The following is an 18,818-nucleotide window of genomic DNA, read 5'->3' as shown; positions in this document are numbered from 1 at the left end:
CGGTTTAGTAAATACTTGGCTTTTGACGAACTTCTAATTTTCAGTGTTTCTATTTTAAAGCGCACAAGAAGCATCATACTTTACAGCTCTGTGCTTCCTAATATCACATTGGATTCCTTCACCGGTCTCCTATCACTTTGATTATCATAGAGTTGGGATGACTCAGCTAGTGAGTCAAAAACGCGTTCTGCTTCAATCTCATTATTCTCCATGAAGCCCCCTTGACAAGTATTGTCAATTCTTCTCTTGGTATCTTAACTTGACCCATTGTAGAAAGTGCTCAATAGCAAAATGTTGAATCTGAGAGATTCATAAACCCTAACTTGTCTTAATCCCATTGTAGAAACTGCAAAGTGCTCAATAGCAACCACTGATACGAAGCTGCTATTTCTACAACTCCAATTAAGGATCGTTCAAGTTCAAGCCCATCTTGGTAAGAACCGATCTCTGTTTTGAATTATTGGCCTTTGAGTAGGTGCTTGAAAATTTTCAAGTTTCACTTGTATGAGACAGTGGACAACCCAATTGTTGAAGTTTGGAGCTTGTTTTACTTACCGATCCACACACCAAAAATTTTCATTACATATTTTGATATTTGTGGTAGGGGTGGGCATAAACCGAATCGGGAGTCGAAAACCGGCCGAACCGGATCTGAAAAACGGTCCGGTAACCGAACTGGATGAGAAAAGCAGTCAAAAACTCATTAGCCGAACCGAACCAGTTCAGCATTTTAAACGGGCCGAAGTCAACCGAATTTTAAATACATATATTTTTTTAATGTGTTGTCTCTTTCTTATTGGATGATTGTTATTTATGCTGCACCTTACCACACACAATTGCAACTACCTCATATAAATTCTTATAACCCTAGAGATGTCAGCCTCATTCTCCACAACCTCACGCCCTCACTCTTATCTCTCTCTCTTCAACTCTCATTCTCTGATTTGTCTATGTCTCTCACCATCTTCCACAAAAGATTAGGCCACAAACAAAATTACGCCATGTCCCTTGAGACTAGATGAGGCGATCTATGTTCTTCATCAGATCCGTCCATCGCGGCTAATCGACGGACTCCATCCCCCAGTTAAGGTCGCCGTTTTCGGTGTTCTCCATCTTCTCCATCAGGTGTTCTTTTTCATTGTATGTAATCTTCTATTCGATTTGGGTAGGGCGTTAGACTAATAGTTCAATTTTATCTCCTTTTAGGTTGAGATCAGACTGGGTTTATATTAGATATGATTATGATTATGGTTTATGATTTTTGAACTATGTATTGCAAGATATGGAATCTTAGATCTGGAGGGGATGAGATGAAGCTTGAATTTTTTTCTTTTTCGATGCGATCTGGGAACCGATAAGTTGTGTTTAAAGCTTTGATATTTTCTTGTTCCTATTAATTTTTTTTTCTTATGAACTTTGGCACTCTTGATTATAGCTAACCCAATTCAACATGTTTGTTGAGATTAGTACTAAGCTTCAGAGTTTGATTTTGGATTGTTTGCTGAGATTAGTGTATTTATTTTTGTTTTGTTTTCTTTTGGTTAACAGTATGTACTATGTATAATTAGATCAGCCCCGGAAAAAAAAGATTACAGCCGCTCCTTCATGCGTTTCAAGCTGTGATCTTGAACTTGAAGCCCAGAAAATAAGTTTTATGTTCATCAGATATAATGATAAAAATTGGAATTGGTTAAGAATATGAATTAAAAATATGAGAGATTCTCAAAAAAAAAAAAAATTAAAAATATGAGAGTAAAGGCCCCTAAAAACATTCAATTGCAAAAAGAAAAAGCCCATTAAAATTTGAAATAAAAAAGCCCATCTAAAACAGACACCAAATCGGGCCGAATTGAAAATTCGGTAACCCGAAGTTTTCAGTCCAGCCCATTCTCTCACGGTTCTCGGTCCAGATTTTGGCCCAACCGATAAGTCTGGGTCAGACTCAGTTTTGGCCCAAAATCGAGCCGACCCGACCCACGCCCACCCCTAATTTGTGGTGAGTTCAAGGAACAGATGTGTAGCGCCCCAAACTGCACCTCGCCAGCTTGAGCACGTCACAGTGCCGCGAGACTCTAAAACATAAACTGAATGCTCGATTTACATTCTAGAGAACCGCAAGGCATCTTTGTTGATAAACTTTTTCGTAAAACGCACAGCGGAGATTTTGAAATACTTTTGAGGTGAAAGCTTCTTGAAATTACAAAATTCACTTTGTTCGTCTAGAACTTGTCATTTTCGAATAGTCGAGGACTAATAGACTTAACCACACAATGAACACTCAACAACAAGTTTCAGAATGGCGTGGATCAAGAAATAAAGATCAAGACTACATCAGAAACTCGTTTACTGTCCGGAAAGGTTATCAAATTCCGCGCACCCAGCTCCGTCCGCTACAATCCCGTTACCAGTGCACAGTACCTGCACATACACTGTTGTAGGGGTGAGCTTTCGTCCTCGCTGCTCTAAGGGACCTACTCCGGCTAAGTTTGAAAATCAACTAAAACTTTGTAACAATTTGGATTTGGGCCCAGTGTGAAAACAAAGCGAATATATATGTAAGAACAACAAACTTAAAATATCATTAATCTTAAAACCCGATGCATGATTAGAAAACTACGTGCGATTTACCTGATGGCCTGGTTCCATAGAACCAACATCTGACCTTACCAGTCACAGAGCGCCAAGCTTAACACACTAGCTACACACACGGAACCGAGTCGTCATTGCGATTGCGCACCGTCCGACCGGTGTAGCTAACCCTCCGGAGGTTTAGGGGTGGCTAATCCCCAAGGAAGTCATCGACCACTTTTCCGCTCTCACACACCGCCATCAACAATCTTATACGCACGTAACTTGAAAACATTTTAAATTTGAACTAACAATACACTTTCATCATGCATCACGTATATAAACAAATATGGAAAACATTAGCCAATAGAGAGTCCCGAGTCCCCTACCTGGATTCCGATGCTTTCTCTCACGTACTCCGAGAGTCGCGAACCTTCCGTTCCTCGGGTATCTGAAGTCCTAAGTTCCGACATTTCGATAGTTAATAGTCTAATGAACATATATTTAAATCTTGATGATTAATAAATCGTCCGACCAACTTTTCCTAGTTTGACTACGAGTTGACAAACATTGACCCATTTGACCAAGGTTTGACCAACCGTAATAGGTTCGATGATTAACCCAAATTACCGAACATTTTACTTGAAATTAGAAAATCGACCAATTTCAATTCCTTTCCTCGAATTTTGCATCACATAGTAATTCTGTCGAATTTACTATGGACACCCATACATATTTTAGACCATTTCTCCGCATTCACAACTATATATATATATATATATATATATATATATATATATATTTTTTTTTTTTTTTTTTTTTTTTAACATAACTCCATTTCACAATTGTGATATCAGTTACTACTCTTAGTAACAGATTCACCAACTCGTCCAACATCCTTCCCAAATCAAAATAACTTCAACTCACCACAACAATGACAATTCGTTAAGCTCAAACATAAAATCAAGGAGTTTCTATTGCATAGCATCAACCAAAACCACCACAAATCAATTATGTATTCCTGTGATTACAATCAAACTTGATCCATACTTGTATAACCAAAACGCGACAATCGAATTACCAAGCAACACAGAACTTCAAATTTGTTTCACAATTACCTTTGTCGAGTTCAGTACAGTACCAAAACCCAATCTGCACCGGTGAAGGTCTGGAATCGGCAACATTCTCGGTTTGATACCTCGGTGCACATTCCGGCAACCCAAGCTCTCTATCCAACTCGCAAAGCTTTTCGAAACTCGGTGATGAACAAGGTCAACCTTCGTCTGCAGATGCAGCCTAGCCAAAAACCAAGTCCAGAAGCGCCGGAAAAGCTGCCGGCGTCGAAGATGGCGACGGGGCCGAAACAACCCACAAACCAAAAACAGTCAAAATCGATCGTATTGAAAAACTAATTAGACTAACGTGGAGACCATGACGAGGGGATCAATTTCGGTACCTCACGGAACCCCGACGATCGCCGGAAACTGCAGAAGCTTCGCCTGAAAACCCGAAGCTTTTGGGTTTCGATTCTCTCTTCTTACTCCATGCATGGACGATCCGTGACCAGAGGAGGAACCACAATGAGAAGACGCATCGAGCATGACCGGTGCGCCGCTGTGAAGTCGCCGGACGAGGGAAGTTTCGATCGGGTTCAGTCGCCGGGTCGACGGGCTGGAGAAACGGGTCGAGGCTTCTGATGTGTTCTGGAACAATCTGGGACGCTGATCCTATCAAAGGGCTATTTATAGCCTGACTTCAATTAAAAGGAACGGTGCTGATCAAGCGGTGGACTTTTAATGGTCCAGATCACGCCAGAGCTTTTCTTTTTATTTAAAATGAATTTCCATAATTCCTAAACTTCGGAAAATCGTTATAGATAGCTCAGGTATCCGAAAAATCCTCCGAAAATTTCCACGAACTCGTCGTGACGTGTACTTTATTATCCAACACCTAAATTGAGGATTTTACTTTATGAAAATTTCTGAAAATTTCCTCGAGCATCTTGACCTTTATCGAGATCGTTGAATAGTTTCGCATACGATCTCCGTTAAGCTTGATACATTTTTCCGGGGCTCACAAGATGCGGTGGTGTTTTTCAGTTGGTTGGTTTAGTTTTCCCCTAGTTTAAATAGAAAATTACTTATAAGTGTCATTTTGAAACTTTAATTAGTCATAAGGCCACAGAACTTTTTTGTCTTCATAAGGCCACTTCCTTCATTAAATTTTTTCATTCTTCACTATTTTGTCCTTTTAGCTTATCTCAAATTAATCATTCTCTCTCTCTCTCTCTCTCTCTCTCTCTCTCTCTCTCTCTCTCTCTCTCTCTCTCTCTCTCTCTCTCTCTCTCTCTCTCTCATCGGCGAAATACTTCCTCTCTCAACCATCACGTCGACGACTGGAACTGGATCGCGTTGACCTACTAGAACTGGAACTAAATCTCTAACGCAGTATGCCATTTTGTGACTAGATCTTCGACGCACGAACTGGATCTCCTTATCAATAGCTCCGACGCATCTCATGCGGCCGCCGCCACTGTTCCTGCTCCGCCATTCACAGCAATTTTTGTCCCTGAAAAGCCAACCAAGACGCTTCGCGGCCCTAACAAGCTCGAGTGCAAGGTATCTGGCGAGGTCTCCGGCGTTCATCGCCCAACCGCCTCCGTTGCTGGACTCTTTGATTTCACTGGTGAGTTCTCTCGTCCTCTCTTTCACACACACTTAGATTGTTGCGGATTTGGTTTGAATTTTGTGGAGTTGTGGTCATAGGCTATCAGTAAGGATTCATCTGCTAATGTGTTGTTGATCCACAGTAAATGTTCCAAGGTGTTTTGTGCAGGAGCTGATTTGAAGGTAAGCAATCCGATTATATCTTTGCTAGCATCAATTTGTGTGTGTGTGTGTGTGTGTGTATATATCTATGTATTTGAGTGTTCAAATTGATGTTCTTCTGGTTATGTTTATGAATTTCTTGATTTGTATAGCATGAACAATTTTTAATTGTGATTATTATATTACAAGATAAGGTAGTGCTCGCTAGTCAATGGCTCCCACAGGAACTTATTATTGAATTGAAGAGTGTTCGTAAGGTATTGGACTTATCCACTTTGGCATTCTATTCTATTATATAATTTACCTGTTTCAGTTGTATGGGTTTTAGTGATAATTGGGATAGTGTTTGATTGAATAGGATAACATGATGATGGATTATGAGGAAAGGTATAACCATGGCAAACCACAAAACATCTTTTACAAAGCAGTTAACATTCCTGACCTGGTTGTTTTCCCGCGGTGAGTATCACTCTTCTTCTCTGATTAGATTCACATATTGTGCATTTTGAAATGCTTATTAAAAATTTTGAAGATTGCATTACACAAACAATTTGAATTGTCAATGGCTCTTGATTTAATTGGCAGGAACACATGATACTGAGTGCAACTAAGATTCAAGATTTTGTGAACAAGCTGCGTGCCACATTCTCTATGTCAGTAGTTTTCTATAACTATTAAAATGACTTTCCAACACAATGATAGTAGCTTTCTATGCTTATGTTAGTATCTTTGAACACTAATTCCAGTAGCTTTTATCAAATTGAAAATCAAGATTTTGTAGAGAAATTCAGTTTTCTTTTGTTGAGATTTCGTATCTCTAACATTTCTTATTTGAGATTTGTGTTACACTATCAACATGGATAATCAGTTGGTTTTGTTGCCATTAGTATATATGTTCGTAGCTTTTTATTAATAGTCTAATAGTTTTTTACATGTGTTATAGTAGCTTTATGTTTCTATGTCAGTAGCTTTTAGATTGCTTTTTTTTATTATCTAATTGATAAAGATTTCTTATTTTGTTGTATTTTTGTTCTTGCAGAATTCTTCCCATATGCATTGGCGGTGGTTGATTCTGAAAATCATGTGAATTTGAGTAGTGAAGCCTCCATTGACCAAGAGATCATTCGGCCAACCAAAAAATGTTGAAATGAAGCTTGGTGCTATAGCTGGCAAAATAATGTTTATGGTTAGTGTAGTATGGTAGAGCTTGATAACAAGAAACTTCAACGGAGACCATATGAAAAATGAAAGTAGCATTACAATATTGACAATAGCTTTATACGACTATTGAAATAGATTTTCACAACTATGGTAGTAGCTTTTCACAATTATGGTAGTGGCTTTTTACAACTATGGAAGTAGTTTTTTTCATAGTTATATTGTTGAACCCTGCATACTTTTTGCATCATTGAATATGATTTTTTTTTCTCGATTGCAGTAGCATTTTTCTTTTTGTTGTATACTTTATATTTCTATAGGTTTGTTAGTCTCTAAGAATTGCTTTCTCATTCTCTAGGTGTAGCTTTTATTATGCGTGGTAATGGTTTTTGTTCTGCTTGGTTATAGCTTTAGTATTGATGAGAGTAGTTTTTTGTAATGGTGAGAGCGACTTTTGTTATCGATAAACGTTAAAGTACTCGGGAATATTTTCAGAAATTTTCACAAAGTGAAATCCTCGATTTAAGGGTTGGATGATAAAATACACGTCACGACGAGTTTTGTGGAAATTTTCGGATACCCGAGCTATTTATAACGATTTCCTGAAGTTTTTAGACTAGAGATTAAATAAAGAAATCGAAATTTGGCGGTGCGATCCTAGCCATTTATTTTCCCCACCGCTTGATCTGGACCATTGATCTTTCCTTAAAGGAAGGGAGACCCGGTCACCTCGCTCCAGAACACGCACGAGAGAGAGAGAGAGAGAGAGAGAGAGCTTGGTGCTCTCTGACCCGAAAATGCGTCGCCGACCCAAGGGCGAAACCCGGCCAGAACGCCGTCCTCCGGCCACGACCCAGTGGCGGACCACCAGAAATAGATTCATCTCGTCGTCATCGTCACGCTGGTCGCCTCTGATCGTCCATGCACCTGACGAAGAAGAATAAATGACGGTGAGAAGGTCCGAGCTTTCTCCTGCGATTTCTGAAAATTCCGGCAACCGATTAATCTGCATTTGGTATGAAATCTCACCTCCTCGTCATGCTCTACAGCCCAGTATGATCAGTTCTTCAATTCGATCGAGTTTTGACATTTTGGTTTCTGGGTTGCTTCTGCCTCCGTCGCGGTTCCTCGCTGCCGGCGACTTCTCCGGCCTTTCTGGGCTTCGTTTCTTACTCGATTGCAGGTTTATGCGAGATATTGTGAAGTTTTCTGGGTTATTGACACCAAGGTCACCTGTTCATCATCAGTCCAGTTTTAGTAAAGGATTCCGGGAAGACCGAGTTGGTTTTTGAAGGTATATACAGCCCTTGAATCACATTTTCCCATCTGCTGATAATTGGAAGTTAAGCAACTATGATAGTTGGTTGAGATTATAATCTGAGACTGTGATCTTGAATCGGAAATTTGGTCGAATTGTGTAGTTTTGGTGGTTTGAAGATATGTTTAAACTAGGAGGACAGATTGGATGAGTTGTGGTGTTTTGATTTGAATGAATTGTGATTATCGTATTTGATGCCCTATTAGTGCTGCTAAGGCAGGTTGTTCGAAATGTTTGTGGAATAATTGAAAATGGTCAAGCTTGGGTGTCCATAGTAGTTTTGGGTAAACCTTATATGGAAATTGGGTGTCCATAGTCAATTCCGTGGAATTACTGTGCGACAAAATAGTTTAGTAAATTTGGTACACCTTATATGGAAATTGGGTGTCCATGGTTAATTCCGTGGAATTACTGTGCGACAAAATAGTTTAGTAAATTTGAGATCTTACGTTAGTGAAATCATTATTGGTTTGCTTGCGTATTTGAAATTTATGTATATGTTGGGTGGCTTTAGTGAATCGGGTGCGCTCAATATATGTTTGATCGGTACTGTAATTTCAAGTGAATGTTCGATGATTTAAGTTAATTGTCGAACCTACTACGATTGGTCACACATTGGTCAAACTGGTCAAACTAAGAAACGTTGGTCAAATATGGTCAAACTAAGGAAGGTTGGTTGGACGATTTATTAATCATCGATATTTCATATAATTGTTCAATGAGATATTAATGGTCGGAATGTCGGAATCTAGGACTCCAGTTACCCGATGAACAAAAGGTTCGCGACTCTCGGAATACGTGAGAAAAAGCATCGGAATCCAGGTAAGGATTAATGACTCTCCTCGGTTAGTTGTTTTTTTATATATTTTGTTAAATGATGCATGTTTGGTGGTATGGTTAAAAATACAATGCATACTAATCAAATCGTGGGAAATGTGATGGCTTGAGAGCGAAAGGGGGCACTGACTTCCTTGGGTTTGATTCCCTAAACCTCTGGAGGGTTAGCTATGCTGGTCGTCTGAGTATCCGCAATCACGGACTCGGTACATGTGTGTAGCTACGTAGTGGACGCTCTCGCTACGCTTACCTGGTTATAAATTAATTTGAGGTAAGGTCATGTAGTTGGTCTATGGGACCGGCCATCAGGTAATACTTGGATTTGGCGCCGTATTTATTTAAGCATTCTGCATCGGTTTTCAAGTTGAAAAACAAACATTAAAGTTTGTCGTTCTTTTAAATATTTGGTTTAAGCATGTTTTCATACTGGAGCTCCAAACATTTATCTGTTGACTTTCAAACCTAATCGAGTTAGAGTTCCTATTGAGCAACGAGGACGAAAACTCACCCCTACAACAGTATGGATGCAGGTCCTGTGCACTGGTGACTGGACAATAGCGGACGGAGTTGGGTGTGCAGAACAAGTTCGGTAAACCCCTTGTCTGGAGTTTGTTCTAAATCCTATTTCTCGAACTTTGTGTTTCAAAGCTTATTGCTATTTAGTCTCGAGTCAAATTTAGTTGAATTCTTCTTCATTGGGATTCGTACCTCGTGATAGCTTTTATTTAAGTTCTGGACAAATGAAATAGATTTCACCAGCTTAAGTTTTTCACCTCAAAAATATTTGTAGTTTCCACTGTGTTTATACAAAAAAAATTTCAAACAAAATGCCTAGCGGTTCTCTAGGATGTAAATCGAGTGTTCGGTTTATGTTTTAGAGACTTGCGGCACTGTAACGAGTTTAGGCTGGTGAGGTGCAGCGTGGGGCGTTACACCCTATCCATAACGCCATGGATGGCGTCCATCATGGTGATGGCGCCCTAGGTGATGCTGCAGTCAATGCTTAAGCCTAACCAAAATCCTTATTGGTTGCTTCAAAGGCCTCTCGCTCATTTTACAAAGCCCGTTCCTTAGGGAAATTACGACTGAGACCGTCCTATGCAAAGCAAGGTTCGAAAAATCGCTAGGCGCTAGTCGGGTGATGACTAGGGGACTAGCGCACAGACGCCTAGACGATTTTATATTTTTTACTTTTAATTTGATTTTTATAGCATTTATTTATATCTTGAAGGATATATATAAATACTTGAAAGTAATACCATGCGGTTTTATATATATACTTTTTATTTTTATTTTTATAGCATTTATTTATATCTTGAAGAATATATATAAATACTTGAAAGTAATACCATGAGTTCATGACAATTATGGAAGGCTGGAAGGCGTACTGTAAGTATTCTAAAGGAACATTCTTTATGAGTAAGTATATAAGAGTCTTGACATTATTAAGAGCAATAGAAAACGTATCTATAGTTCTATATAGAACTTCATTTAAGTGGCAAACTCTTTATAACCGGAGAATCTATCAACCTCGCTAAGCAACCCAATTTCCACTTTTTTCCCAGACTCATAGAATGAACTCCCAGTCTGAACCAGTTTAATGAAAATGAAGATAAGAACATAAACAACAAAATACCACAATGCTACATAGTAAACTTGTTCACTTAGAAAATTGGAATATATAGGAAGTTAGAAACAAAGTCTGCAACTTTGAGTTCAAACAAGATCAAAGCACACAATGCACTCAACACCACTATTTTCTACGTTTGGATAATCTACAAGATTTTCTCCCCCATGAAAAAATCATCCACTGAATTTTCCAAGCAATCAGCAATTGTTTTAATAAACATTAAAAAAACCAGCAATTGCATTAACGAAACATCACTCGATTCAATTCCAAACAATCTGCAACTACAGCAAGCCAAACAGAGATTTCATATACCCAATCAATTAAGAAATAATAATTTCAGAAGACCCAATCAATTAATCCAATCAATAGACCCATTCAAAGAACGAAGAACTAAATTTGATTGAAAACTTAATAACAAGGAGAGACAGAGACAAAGGCTAAAGATTAAGAGAGAGAGAAAAGCAATATTGGAGATGAAGTTCTGAGCCTCATAATCAGATTGGGAAGTCAGGCGGTCGAGAGAGAGAGAAAGAGGGGCACGCAGTGGTTGACGGCGAAGTCGCGGTCACTATGGTGGTCGATTGAGAGAGGCTGACTTCAATTTTGGATTGAGAGAGATGCAGATCGTGTCTCGCAATTGCATAGAAAAGCAGGTCGAAGGGAAAAAAAAAACATATAAGAACTGAAATCCGCCTAGACGGGCTACTTAGTGCCTAACCACCTCCCGCCCGGGCGACTAATTGACCGCCCAGGCAACGTAGGCGGCCGCCGAACCTATTCCAGTCCAACCTTGCCAATTTGACCATAATCGAATCGGAGAGCCGCCGCCCAACGCCTAGGCGGCTGAGTTTCAGAACACTGATGCAAAGGATATGAAAATACTCATTCTGTTCTTACATAGAGTCCGTGGGGATTTTGTGGACTAATTCAACTAACTTGCGGACGTTTAAATATCTCATGATATTGGGTGACAAGCAAACACGCTGGTCACGTGTTGTGCCATTGTCCACTTGTAATGCTGCTTATGCTACACTCCTAGAACATATCATATGACAACGGGCTCACTCCCCGGATCATCCTATTCAGTCAATTGGATTTGACATTGCTAGAGAGTTTACATCGAAGTCTTTCGATGATTATTGTATTGGGACTGATGTTGGACATCGTATTCCCATTAACACACCTAAATGGTCTCGTGGAAATGGCTACGATGGTAGCCCGGACATTGATAATGTGCATCCATGTCACGCCCTGAATTTTGAATACAGTAATTCAAATCCGAAATGCGAAAACACCCAAGGAAACACATAGAAAATATTTTTATTTAAATTAAGGAACTAAACAACTGAGCTTACAAATTAAACTGAATGTAAATTCAACATGTAACCACACTCACCAACTCACTACATAGCGGAAGACTACAAGTATAAGCGCCCTTCCACACCCACGTGACGGAAAGTCCACCTCAGCTTCGATAACGATCACTCGATATTCTAACTTGCACAATAACCCTACACCATAGAAATAGTGCACCGGGATTGCAAACCACAAACCCGGTAAGCTTTCAAGCCCATATGAGTAAACTCAATTAAAGTGACTCACGTCACGCATGCTTATAATTCCTCAGTTCATGAGACAATTAAAGCATTAACATTTAATTCCACAAAAACATGCTTTCACTATCTCAGTCTAACAAAATCAATTTGCAATTATCACAACAAAAACGTCGAGTTCATATCAATCAATAACATGCTTAATAATTTCAACCCAACTAAAACCCACATGCTCTATCTCTCAATTCATTTGATTTCTTTTCCCACAAACTCCAATTACACAAATAACTCCAAATATGTTAAACACTCTACGTCCCCACAATCTATCAGATCACTAATCATTTGCCTCAACAGCACAACCACAAAAACACACTCACTCCCCTCAACATAAAGCATTTGCCAAAATCATGACATCTCAACTCATTTCACGATCGCTACGGATCACAACCCAAAACCGTACACACAATAAGAATTAAACAAAATCAGTAATCCCTGCATAGAAACTAGTTTACACTATGCCAAAAACTGCATCACACTACACTTTTTAGACAACGAAAAAAAATTTCCGTTGTGTGATAACTGAAACTGCTTCACACAACAGGTTTAATGAGATTGGCGTTGTATAAGGAGGTCGTACATCAATTTTTTTGGGTCCAAGATGATTGTACAACAGTTTTAAGGATTTGTCTGTTGTCTGAATGTAAAAAAAAATTCCCCCTCACCTTGCTCAAATTTTGGTCGAAATTTTGACTCACCTTGCACAACAGTATTGTTGTATATGTTGTATGAGAGTAAGTTGCAAAATAACATACAACGCATTTTTTTGTTTCCGTTGTGCAAGTTTGGAAGAAAATCATATGTACTCCAAAATGAGAGTGATTAGCCCCAAAAAGACCAATTTTTGGGTGAAATGCTGGTACATGAATGTAAGCTCCTACAACAGAATGACCTATTTTTGTTGTGTGAATGCGAGATGACAATCCTAGGCGGGAGAAGTGCGTTTGTATGTGATTTGCACTAGGCGGGAGATTTGCTTGTTAGGTCGTCCCTAAGTTTCAAGTATAGACCATCATACAACCAAAATTCATTTATGTGTTGTCTGACTTGATTATACAAACCAAAATTCATTTATGTCTCCCACACGGCCACACTGTCTCCCACTTAGCTAGTCTTTGCGAAAAGCCGTAAAACCCATCTTCTTCTAGCTTCTGAAAGTGGAACCCGTCTTCTTCTCTTAAAAGAATCAAACCCATCTTCTTCTTGAAACCCATCTTCTTCTAGATACATATATTTCAGCAAAAGAAATTTCCACACTTCCTCTCTCTCTGATTTCACTCCCCTCTCTGCGGTTCTTTGAGTCGCAAACCCTAACCCCTCTTTTCTTCGATTTCTGATTTTTGAATTTGAAGAGGCGTGTAATTCTCCTCTCTTTGCTATCTCGACTTGAGATTAGGGTTCTTCATACTGAAAAAATTAGGATGTTCTTCGATCTGCTGATTCTGCATACTGGAAAGAAGAAGCTCATCAAGGAATGTGAAGGCTGGGTCTTCGAAACCTCTAATAGATCTCACGAGTTAGTCGCTGGTGCATCCAAGACGGCGGCGCTCAAGCAAGAAGATTCAATAAGAGCGGGGAACGAAACTTTCACACTCCGAAAAAAAATTAGACCCGACCCCGAGAGAAAGCGTGCTCAAACCCTAATTTTCATTCTTAACCCATCGACCTCCTCCTCCCCAAATTCGCTCCTCCTCCTCTTCACCATCACAATCCTTCCTCCTCCATTCTCCGGCGGAATCTAAAGCTCCGAGAGAGCCGAAGAAACCTAGACCCCAACAAAGTTGAAGAAATTGATGAAGCTCTGAATCCTTTCGACGACAAACTCGAGCTCCCTCTCCACCTTTCGCCGCCTCCGACGGAGATCAACCAGCTTATGTTCGCTGCTTCCAGCTTTGTCGGTTAACCTAACACAACCACGATGATGACGGCTCAGTTGCACCCTGAATCGACGTTGTCGGCTCTGAAATTTCCTGACTTTCGATTCCGATTCACACTAGTCAAGACTAGAAAGAAGAAGCGGTAGTGATGAGTTCGGCGGTGCTGAAGGAGAGAAGAAGGCCAAATGCTCTGACTGTGTCCCTTAATTCGAAGATTTACAGAGTCAGCGATAGGCTCTTCCTCTGCCTCTCCGGCCTCACCACCGATGCTCAGACTCTGTAAGTTGGAATTGCTTGTTCTTCACTTAGGGTTATGGTTTTTAAGCGTTGATTTCGATTGGTGTAATTTTGTTATGGTTTTTAAGCGTTGATTTCGATTGGTGTAATTTTCTGTTTGGGTAATTTTGGTGAAGGTTTCAGAGGCTTATGTATAAACACAAGCTTTACCAGCAGAGGGAAGAGAGGCATTTTTGATGGGTGTTCTGTATATGCTTGAGCAATGTGATTTAGGTTTGGTCCAGACTCATACTTGATACATCTGTCATGATCTTTCTTAAATTTTACTGTTTTTTTTTTTTTTTGTCAACTGCAGGTCACCTGATGGAAAAGATTGAATGCTGACAGAACTCGGAATCAAAGATGGGGCACAACTGAAGCGCCATTTGATCCCCAAATCTAGAGTGAAATCTAAGAGAAGCAAAACGAAAAGCGAAAGCAAAACCAGAGAGAGGTAAAGGTCTTTTGAGCTTCTTAGTTTAAGCAATTGAGAGTTATCTTTTTGCGTTTATAGTTCTCTGAAACCATTTGGCCTTAGTTCTGAATGTTCACCTTTTATTTTCCTATATGTTCCCCGGAATGAATGTGGGGAGTTGGAACGTTTGGAGAAGCTAGTGAATAGTATGAGAGCGGAAGCTCGGTATATATTGGTGAAGAAAGAATTGAAATTGGCTGAATTGGTATATATTGGAGTTAAGCTTGCACCTTTTGTTAGTTTGATCCACCTATTTTTTCTTTTGCTGCATTTTGGAATTTTTCTGGGAATCCAAACATTGTTTTCTCTTTTAGCGTTCTGCATTATTATGGTATTTAATTTTTGGATGTGATTACAGATCTGGCGGTATGGTGTTAGCGTGAGAATCTTTATTGACGATGTATGTGAAATTTGGTTATATTGTGGAATTATTTGTTTGTTTTTGTCAAATTTTTATGGAGGTCTTGACTTTTTGGTTTTGATTGGTTTGGTTTGCAACTGGGAATTGATAATAATGAAAGGAAGGAATAGGTTTGAGTATTTTGCTGGATAACGATTTTGACTTGGTCATATGCTTGATTATGAGGGATTTTTGGTAATTTACTATATACTAAACGGCCTGCACTATTCATTTTACTGTTCATATTGGGTGTATGAAATGACTCTTACTGACTTGCTAAAACTTAATTGGGATTGAAATAAATGGATATATGCAGTAGTGAATCTATTGAGAAGTATGTCTATTAGTGACACTGAAAATACAAAGAAGTATATTTATTAGTGAGTTTGTTGTTTCATTTTCTGGAACTTTGTATTGTAGTTGTTATCTTATTCCAATTTGTCCGTTTGACCTTTATCGTCCGGGCCATTAGTTGTTTGCTGCACTTAGTTTCTATTGTTTGGTTTGGGATTTTGGATAACACCCATTATTGAGTAGTTTGTGGTGATTTTATAGGGGCTAGATTGGCAGAAGCTGTACAGAAGTTGGGAAGATAATCCGGATGTCGGTTTTATTGCATTGAAGGTAATTGTGTTTCTTTTTCTCCCCGTTGCCACTAATTTGGTTCTTTAACATGGGCTACCATTCTTTTGTCCCATACTATAGGTGATATTGCTTGGTTTTGATTACACAAGTGGTGACTTATAAAAAGTGGTTTTAAATTTTGAAGGGCAGTGGCAAGGCATTTTGTGCGGGTGGAGATATGGTGTTTCTCTATCATTTCAGCAAGAAAAACTAAAAGAAGGAAATAAATTCATACAGTATGTTTTTTTTTCCTCTCTCTCTCTCTCTTAATTTTGCTGTTATCACGTATTAGTTTGTGCCTCTAGCTAGATGTGTTTTGCTTATGTGGTTGTTATTAAGACAGGAAAAGTAGGATACATGTTCTATTCACTATTTATTAAGTGAGGTTTTGGCTCTTGGTTCTTGACCTTTAAAGAGCTTTTGGTTATTCCTATGCAGATTATGAGGGAATGGAGGAAATGAGGACCAAAAATTAAGGAGCCCAAACCGATAGGGTGACAAAACTTGCTCTCCCTTCTTTCTTTCTTTGTTAATTTTTTTCCCCTGTTTCTGCCTTCTTTGGCTTATTTTGTTTCTGTTCCATATCTAGATAAGTGATACAAAAAGAATGGGTTTGTATGAGCAATTAGGAGTGGCTAAGTGACAGATTTTGTTTAAGCAAAGTACGCATGGCTTCTTTCTCTTTTGTTTTTTTTGTTGTTCTTAATGCTGCTCATGTCTAAGTTGCTATGGAGATTGGTGTGTAATTTCCATTGTGATCCAATAACATCATTCTGAAATGTAAGAAAACTGATCAGTTAATGTGCTGTGTATCTTGAATTGAAACTGATCAGTGTTGTTGTGCATATATTCATATATATATATATATATGTATATATATATATCAGAGAAAATACTAATAACTCCTGAATTCGTCCCTTGAAAATTGATCAGTATCTGCTGTGCATCTTCGTAATTTATATCGGATGGTAAAGGGTGAGAAGCATATTCGTATTGAAAGACGTTATTAGACAATCAATATTAGTCAGTGTATACACACGCAAATAGGACTTATATCATGCTCATTAGTGAGAGCTCAGTCAATATATACCAACTTTGACATCAAAATCAGATAGTTCATGATCAAGTAACTTGAAAATGACCATTTTTTTTTCATACTGCCTAATAAGAAGGGTTTGGTTGAGTTTTTATTTTCTATTATCTGTATCTCTGAGGTGACCTTAATTATCTTTGCCTGTTTTCATCGTCCTTTTTTGTTTGTATTTGAATGTGGTATGGTTATGTTGACAACTGTTTAAATCTAAAAATGCAGGAAAGAAGATATACTGGTGACATTGTGGGGGGGGATATTTCATGCAGTCTTGATATTGAGGCTATCAGGACAACACGGCCACCTGCACTTGCAGTTTTCACAAGCCTCAAATTGAAACAATATCAAAGGAAGCCATACTAACTTTCATTATGTCATTCAGATACAGTATCATTGAAAAATCATACTTTTATTTGATCTCTTTTATATTAACTTCCATATATTCGGTATTCTAGACTAAGTTTTACTATCAAGCACATGAAGCACTTTTACAGGATCACCGGTTAATGCCAATCTTCATTACTGAAGTATACTTTGCTCTCTTTTTAATAGTTATGTAACTTTTGATTCATCTAATCAATCCAATTAATCTGGCAATTTGCAGAGAACACAACACCAGCAACTACCTTCAAGAAGACCTGTCTGTACTACATTTGGTCATCATAGCCATGTAAGTATAGTCATGAAATTACATATAGCTAGGCTTTTATACATACTACTAATCTCTGTTTTTAATGGATTACTGAAATTTTTGTTTCCCTTTGGTTTATGATGTAGGGAGCATAAATTCAGATATTAAAGAGTTGAAAATAGTTATTATGTTATGAGCAATAATGTTCATCATAAGGTTTTCTATACATTAGAATTAGATAGACGTATTCCAAATAACTGTAAATTAGCTTTGATGATGTTCATTGTTTATGTGTTCTGCTTTGCCGATAAATTGTAGATTGATTTGTTTGTATCACATGTTCCAATCTTGCTTATACATGGTCTAGCAAGGATATACCAATTCCTTGAAGAAAGAAGAAATAAACATTGCAGGCTGGTTCTGCTTTCGGTGGGTATCCCATCAATACAACTCATGCAAGCAAGTTCATACTGTTGAAATCAAATGCGTACTTGCGTCCTTCTTGATATGTCTGTTCAGAGTTTGAAGTCTAATATATTCTACATTGGTTATTAGCTTGTAATTTCTTTCATACTATTTTGCAAATATTGTAGTCATGTACTCTTAGCCTCTTTAAATTATTGTTTCAGGAATATTGTGCAGCAATGTGAATATTCAAATGTTAAAGCTACTAAACTGATTCCCCCATAGTTTGTGTTTTGAAAGATCACCTGCCTTCCAAAGTGGGGCTTGCATTAAGAGATGTAGATGCAAGTCTTTTTCTTTTTTCTTTTTCTGCAACTTCTTGCTTGTAGCAACTCATGTGTAGTGTGGCTTTTGATGTGGAAATATTGCATGCTGCCTCTTGAAATAAGTTGTTGTTTTTTGTTTGTGGTTGTAGATTATTCAATTGCAAAGAAGTTAATTTATTCTCTCAAGTCAATTTTTTAAAGGTTTCCTTCCGTTGGCTTGTTAACTAACATTACATCAGTGGTGGCAGAAGTAGAATAAAGAAGAGAGGAGCAGCAGGAGCAGGCATATTACATCAGTGGTGGCAGAAGTAGAAGAAAGAAAAGAGGGGCAGCAGGAGCAAGCATTAGTAGTGGGCGAAGTGGGCAAGCAATCATAAATAGTCCAATAATCACTGTATCCATTTCTAGCACACTTATGTGTTTGTCTCTGATGCAATGTAAGACAATAAAGTGTCACTGATTCATGACTTTGTGGAACAATGACTAATACGAATGTATATATCTTGGTGGATCCAATGTATTTTGAAGTTTAAAGTATGGGTTAAAGTACTGTTAGTTCATTTGATGGTTTGCATCAAATTTTATTTCCATTTGATCATACAACATATTTCTCATACATCAGACAATGGTTCTTTGAAAAAGTAAAGTCTTGTAATTAACTCTCACACAACAGAAAACACTAGAGCTCCGTTGTCTGAAAAGCCTAACAAACAACGGACTTAAACAAGTTCTGTTGTCTGAAGGCAGCACCGCAGCTGCACAGCA

The 18,818-nt window shown here is 38.4% G+C and overlaps 1 protein-coding gene and 2 long non-coding RNA genes across 9 annotated transcripts; all 3 read left to right on the top strand.

Moving 5' to 3' along the window:
* The first annotated feature begins 898 nt into the window (after window positions 1-898).
* LOC121049113 (D-lactate dehydrogenase [cytochrome], mitochondrial-like) lies at window positions 899-6,719 on the top strand. Of its 7 annotated transcripts, XM_040505635.1 has the most exons (7): window positions 899-1,140; window positions 1,281-1,358; window positions 5,036-5,253; window positions 5,334-5,417; window positions 5,591-5,653; window positions 5,755-5,855; window positions 6,436-6,719. In XM_040505635.1, the coding sequence occupies exons 3-7, from the start codon at window positions 5,086-5,088 to the stop codon at window positions 6,464-6,466; spliced, it is 447 nt and encodes a 148-aa protein (XP_040361569.1). In that variant the 5' UTR covers window positions 899-1,140; window positions 1,281-1,358; window positions 5,036-5,085; the 3' UTR covers window positions 6,467-6,719. The 7 variants fall into 7 exon arrangements, 3 of the variants coding, with proteins under 3 accessions (XP_040361569.1, XP_040361567.1, XP_040361568.1); XM_040505633.1 differs by lacking the exon at window positions 1,281-1,358 and having other exon boundaries at window positions 899-1,125; XM_040505634.1 differs by lacking the exon at window positions 1,281-1,358.
* A 6,485-nt stretch (window positions 6,720-13,204) lies between these two features.
* Window positions 13,205-14,716, top strand: LOC112202146. Its single transcript, XR_002937130.2, has 3 exons — window positions 13,205-14,105; window positions 14,240-14,336; window positions 14,419-14,716. It is a non-coding gene; the product is annotated as an uncharacterized LOC112202146 (long non-coding RNA).
* Window positions 14,717-15,456: 740 nt separating this feature from the next.
* On the top strand, window positions 15,457-17,031 carry LOC112167495. Its single transcript, XR_002923795.2, has 4 exons — window positions 15,457-15,601; window positions 15,747-15,837; window positions 16,040-16,095; window positions 16,914-17,031. It is a non-coding gene; the product is annotated as an uncharacterized LOC112167495 (long non-coding RNA).
* The last annotated feature ends 1,787 nt before the right edge of the window (window positions 17,032-18,818 follow it).

The sequence above is a fragment of the Rosa chinensis genome, chromosome 5, assembly GCF_002994745.2.
Source record: "Rosa chinensis cultivar Old Blush chromosome 5, RchiOBHm-V2, whole genome shotgun sequence".
Lineage (NCBI taxonomy): Eukaryota > Viridiplantae > Streptophyta > Magnoliopsida > Rosales > Rosaceae > Rosa > Rosa chinensis.
The sequence above is the reverse complement of the archived record's forward strand: the minus strand, read 5'-3'. Positions and strand labels throughout refer to the sequence as shown.